This window comes from Nematolebias whitei, chromosome 15, assembly GCF_014905685.2.
Source record: "Nematolebias whitei isolate Nwh7 chromosome 15, NemWhi1, whole genome shotgun sequence".
Taxonomy (NCBI): domain Eukaryota; kingdom Metazoa; phylum Chordata; class Actinopteri; order Cyprinodontiformes; family Rivulidae; genus Nematolebias; species Nematolebias whitei.
Genome location: NC_056512.1, coordinates 34,585,149 through 34,590,449, shown reverse-complemented (window position 1 = coordinate 34,590,449; position 5,301 = coordinate 34,585,149). Strand labels below are relative to the sequence as shown.

The following is a 5,301-nucleotide window of genomic DNA, read 5'->3' as shown; positions in this document are numbered from 1 at the left end:
GATGGATGGATGGATGGATGGATGGATGGATGGATGGATGGATGGATTGTCATCATTGTATGTTCCCATACAATGGTGAAATTGGCTCTCTGCATTTAACCCATCTACCCCAAGGTGGAGCAGTGGGCAGCTATTGAAAGCACCCAGGGAGCAATTGGAGATAGGGTGTCCTGCTCAGAGACACCACGAGATGTAAACTTATTGTAGCTACAGAATAAAATGCATAAAGCAGTAGCAATACCATCCATCCATCCATTCATTATCTTTACCCGCTTCTTCCTTTTCGGGTCAAGGGGATCACTGGGGATCAAACCTGAAACCTTCGGGTCCCGAGTCGGCTGCCCTGCCTCTACCCCATACCGGAATCCTGAGCTGTTGGCCAGTCCAAGTGTGGCCGAAACCATATGGAGATGAAGATGTTTTGAGATGACTGCAAGCCCCGTTGGTCTTGGCACCACTTTAGCCTTTAGTTCGTCAAACTGGTCCAAACGGATTGTTCGCAGAAAATATTTTATTTCTTCATAACTTTTCCAACGAACTCGCTTTCAAAAGATTTGATCTTCAAAAAAAAACAAACTGAAATATTCCCTGTGAGATAACAGTTGTAAATGTGTTCCACCAGTTCATGTTCTGCCATTCACCACCCCACTGATGCACCAGAACACATCTACATCATTTTATTTAGGCCTTGATACTTTTTCCATCTCCTACTGTTCTCTGATAATGTTTGATATCATGTTCCATCTATCCACAATCCTGACATTTCTTCTTATCTTAATTCCCCCAAACACTCTCCTTAATCAAATGGAAACACTACACACAAGGCTTCATTTTCTTTTCATGCACCACCTGGGTCCTTGCTGTATTCCAGCTAACTTAATCCAGTTTCCAGCTGTTGAATGTGATGGATGTCGCTCTGAATGCAGTTTGAGCAGCTGGCCTTTCTGTGGATGGAGCGACAGAAATCTGGAGGCAACTACAGCCGCTACAGGGCCCAAACGGAGAAACACGTGGTGCTGTGCGTCAGCTGCCTGAAGATCGACCTCCTCATGGACTTCCTCAATGAGTTCTTCGCTCACCCCCGGCTTCAGGTCTGTTTTTAAGTAGAACAAGAAGGTTTTCAGGGGGGTTCTTGTGCACGTATGTGGATTTGTTGTTTTGTAATAATCCTTTCCAGGCCCCCAAATGGAAAAGAGTAAAGCAGAGGATGTACGGTAATTCTGCAACAGCAGGGATCAAACCCTTGTCTTATTCATGTTGGAGCAGCTGTGTGTGTGTGTTTGCTTAAAGGTGTGAATATTTACTTGATTTTCCGGGGATCATCTTACTCTTCCTCACTGGTAGTGGAGAGTAGCTCTGATCTGATTTTTCTCTTCGTTTTCAATTTAGTCTAATTTATTTTTAATTCTTCTTAATAAATCTAATTTAATCTGTGACATTTGATGTTCACCTAGAGAGGCAAATACAGAAATTAGGTGTTGCAATAATTAATGCAGCTTGTGTGTGTTTTGCAGGACTACTACGTGGTGATCCTTTGCCCAGCAGAAATGGACGTCCAGGTCAGGAGGGTACTTCACGTCCCTCTGTGGGCTCTGAGAGTCATTTACCTGCAGGGGTCTGCCCTCAAAGACCAAGACCTTATGAGGGCCAAGTGAGTGATTGTCTAAGATAATTATAACCAAATCAACATTTGAGACATACAAAAACCCACATAGAACATGCCGAAGATTGTTCATTTTTTATTTCTAAAATAGCTTGAGGTTTGAGCTGTAATTACAACTTGAATCAAGGTGTTTTTGTTTGTTTGTTTTTTAAATACTGACACCGCGTGCAAGACTTGTAGCTTAACAAAATATAGCCTTTTTATTTATTCCCCACCTCCTACAGTCTCATCTTCATTTGTGGGCTTTAACGTTGCATCCAAACAGTTGTTGTTCAGTCGTCCCACTTTTTTCCTCTTTTGTCCTCTCTAACAATAACATGACAACACCCATCTTCCTGTGTCTCGCTGGCCTCCCCCAACTCTCTCTTCCTATTTCTCTCCCACTCTGTCTATCTTTTTGGCTTCCACCAATTTCTGCTCCACTAACTACCTGCAGGATGGACGATGCTGAGGCCTGTTTCATCCTCAGTAACCGGTTTGAAGTGGATCGTATCGCTGCTGTACGTGCCTAACATTTTCTCTGTAATTTAATGACTCTTTACAGTTGAAAGCATTAACGTGAATCATGGCCAGATAATGAGCGTATCCTCTTTTTGTTGCTCGTTTGTTTCACTAATTTACATTATGAAGAATTATCCTGTGAGTGTTTGAGTAATTTTTTTGTACAAGATAGATCAAATGAAAATAAACAAAACATTTAATTGAAATTATAAAAGTAAAGGCTAGCCAAAACCTAAAAGTTGCAAATTGATAAAGGCAGAAAACTGCTAGCCAAAAGCTAAAAATTGCAAAACACTAGCTAAAACTATAAAAATACCAACTAAAAGCTAAAGGCGGGCAGTACGTTAACTAAAAGCAGCAAAGCGGTAGTAGAAGTAGTTCTAGCATAAGCAATAGTAAATTAGCATTACCAATAGTAACATGAATAGAATTAACAATAACAGTGGTAGCATTAGCAGCATAAAATTAAGAATAGCAAAATTATCCATAACAGAAATGGCATTAGCATTGGAAGCATTAGCAGTAGCAGAATTAGCCTTTGCAGTAGTAAACTTATTGTTGTTACAGAATAAAATGCATAAAGCAGTAGCATTACCATCCTTCCATCTATTCATTATCTTTACCCGCTTCTTCCTTTTCGGGTCAAGGGATCACTGGTGCCCATATCCAGCAGTCACTGTGCGAGAGGCACCCTGGACAGGTCACAAGTCCATCACAGGGACACATAGAGACAAATGAGATAAACAATTATTCACTCTCTCAGTCACACCTAGGGACAATTTAGAGTTACCAATCAGTCTAACATGCATGTTTTTGGTCTGTGGAAGGAAAGCGGAGTACCCGGAGAAAACTCACACATGCACGGAGAGAACATGCACACTTCACTCAGAAAGTCTGGGATATGAACCGGGGCGACCTGCTCACTGAGAGGCGGCAACTCTACCAACTGTGCCACCGTGCTGCCCAGTAGTATTACCAGTAATTGTAATAGTATTAGCCTCAGTAGAAAAAGCAATAGCAGTACACGTATTAGTATTAGCAGTTAGCTTTAGCAGCAGGAGTATTAAGACTAGTACAATTAGCATTAGTAAAATTACCAATAGTAAAAATAGCCATTAGCCTTAGCAGCAGTACACTCAGCATTAAAATAAATAACAGTAGCAGTAACAAATTTACAGTAGCATTAAAAGTAGTAATATTAAATTGTGAATTGCAGTAGTAGTATCAGCTGTTGTAAGTATCAGTATAAGCTACTGGAGTACATTTCAAGGAGAACATTATTATTGAAGGAATTGTAGCTCTAGTTGTTTTTAATAAGGATTTTTTCTTTGTAAAGCAAAATAATTCAAAATGTAAACAAACTACAAATAGGTCTACCAAAAGTCAAAGAAATGTCATGAATGAGCTGAACGTTTTGATGCTGAAATAACTAAAATTCTGAGAAGCATAATAATAAATAAATAAATAAGAATCAGGAGAATAATGTGAATGCTAAATCAACATTCACACAATTTCTGTCAGCCTAATAGAGGCACCAGCTCAGATGTAAATCTGTAAAAGTGTTTTTACTTTCAGCGAATCTTAATGCCCATCACTGGAAAAGCCTTACAGTTTATTCGTGCTCTGGCAACACCTGATTTTGAAATGTCAGAAATATATTACTCTGACCTTTCAAGATCATTCAATTTCTCCACACCACCAGCGGTTAAAGGGAGATTGTTGTAAAGATGCAACAGTCGGCTGCTGCTAATGACCACTTTGTACCTCACTTTATGCCTTTCTTCCCATTTTTCTGTTCCATCTGTCTCAGTGGACTTTGTTTTCTGTTTTTTCAGGATCATCAAACCATCCTGAGAGCCTGGGCAGTCAAAGACTTCGCTCCAAACTGCCCCCTGTACGTCCAAATTCTCAAGCCAGAGAACAAATTTCATGTTAAGTTTGCAGGTGGGCAAAAAAAAAAAAAAAAAGATGCTGGCAGGGATTTGAGCTCAGTGTGTTGTTTGGATAACAATAAGAGCTCCATGTTCTGGAAACAGATTATATGATATAATACTCACACATGGTCTAAACTGGGAATTGGATTGTTTATGTTGTGTATCTCCATAAAGCCATTTACAAGATTTGACCAAAATGCCTACAACCTAGTCTCTTCTTAAATTCTGGCATAGCATTATGTAATCCTTCCCTAATGCTGTTTTTAATGTTCTAGACATTTTTAGAAAAGCAGCTTTCATATGTGCACAATTAATTCCAGTGTGCCATCAAGTGTTGTGACACCCAGTTACTCCAATCGGAGGTCACTAAAATCACTGTTGCTTTGTTGTATAACTTTGCAAAAACTATGTTGGACTCCGTAGTTTTCTCTGGTCCCCTCCCCAACCTGACCAACGATGACATGTTTGGTTATATGTCGTTGTTCAACCTCTGGCTGTCCAGCTAGTTCCCTGAAAACAATGTGGGCTACGTAGATAGCTGGAGCAGTCCTTGGGGAAGACCTGGTCTGATGCAGACAGCTGGCATTCATCCCACTTTGGGTGGAGACGCTCTTCTTTCTAGAAATTTGGCCGATTTTGTTAGGCCTCCAAATAATTAACAACAAAGGGTACAGTCCAGCAGAGTTCTGACGTGTCACATGACACATCAACAGGACACCTCTCTGCTGATTCTCCTCTGTTACACACTTAAACCCCCATTGAAACAGTGCCAACTTGCCCACGGCTAAAATTAAATAAACCAAAAATCTGCTCTAAAAATATAAATAATAAAAATCTTATTAAAAATAAACAGTTACTTTACCAAAACAAAATAATAAAAGTATTAAATGTGGATCATTTATCATCAGATCTCTTTTCTCTATGTCTCTGTTAGTTAATGATCTGATAACTGATCATCATATTGATTTATTCTGTCTGACAGAAACCACAGGAGGATTTTGTTAGTATAAATGAATCTGCTTCTGCTAATTATTTAAATTTTCATGTTCCTAGATCAACAGGTTGAGGTGTAAGAGTAGCTGCTATCTTTCAGTCAGGATTACTGATTAAAGTTAAACCAATTATTAGTTTAAATTATCATGAGTCATTGTCCCTCAATCTTTCTAATCCAAAATGGAAATCAGAAAAGCCACTTTTACTTGT

At 39.4% G+C, this 5,301-nt stretch overlaps 1 protein-coding gene across 2 annotated transcripts in view; it reads left to right on the top strand.

Annotated features, from left to right (window-relative positions):
- LOC119421698 (potassium channel subfamily T member 2) overlaps window positions 1-5,301 on the top strand; it is a 44,021-nt gene that overhangs the window by 24,036 nt on the left and 14,684 nt on the right. For both annotated transcript variants that reach the window (XM_037689052.1, XM_037689051.1), the window contains exons 10-13: window positions 927-1,091; window positions 1,515-1,651; window positions 2,100-2,163; window positions 4,000-4,108. In XM_037689052.1, coding sequence (XP_037544980.1) covers window positions 927-1,091; window positions 1,515-1,651; window positions 2,100-2,163; window positions 4,000-4,108 — 475 coding nt within the window. The remainder of the gene's footprint in view (window positions 1-926; window positions 1,092-1,514; window positions 1,652-2,099; window positions 2,164-3,999; window positions 4,109-5,301) is intronic.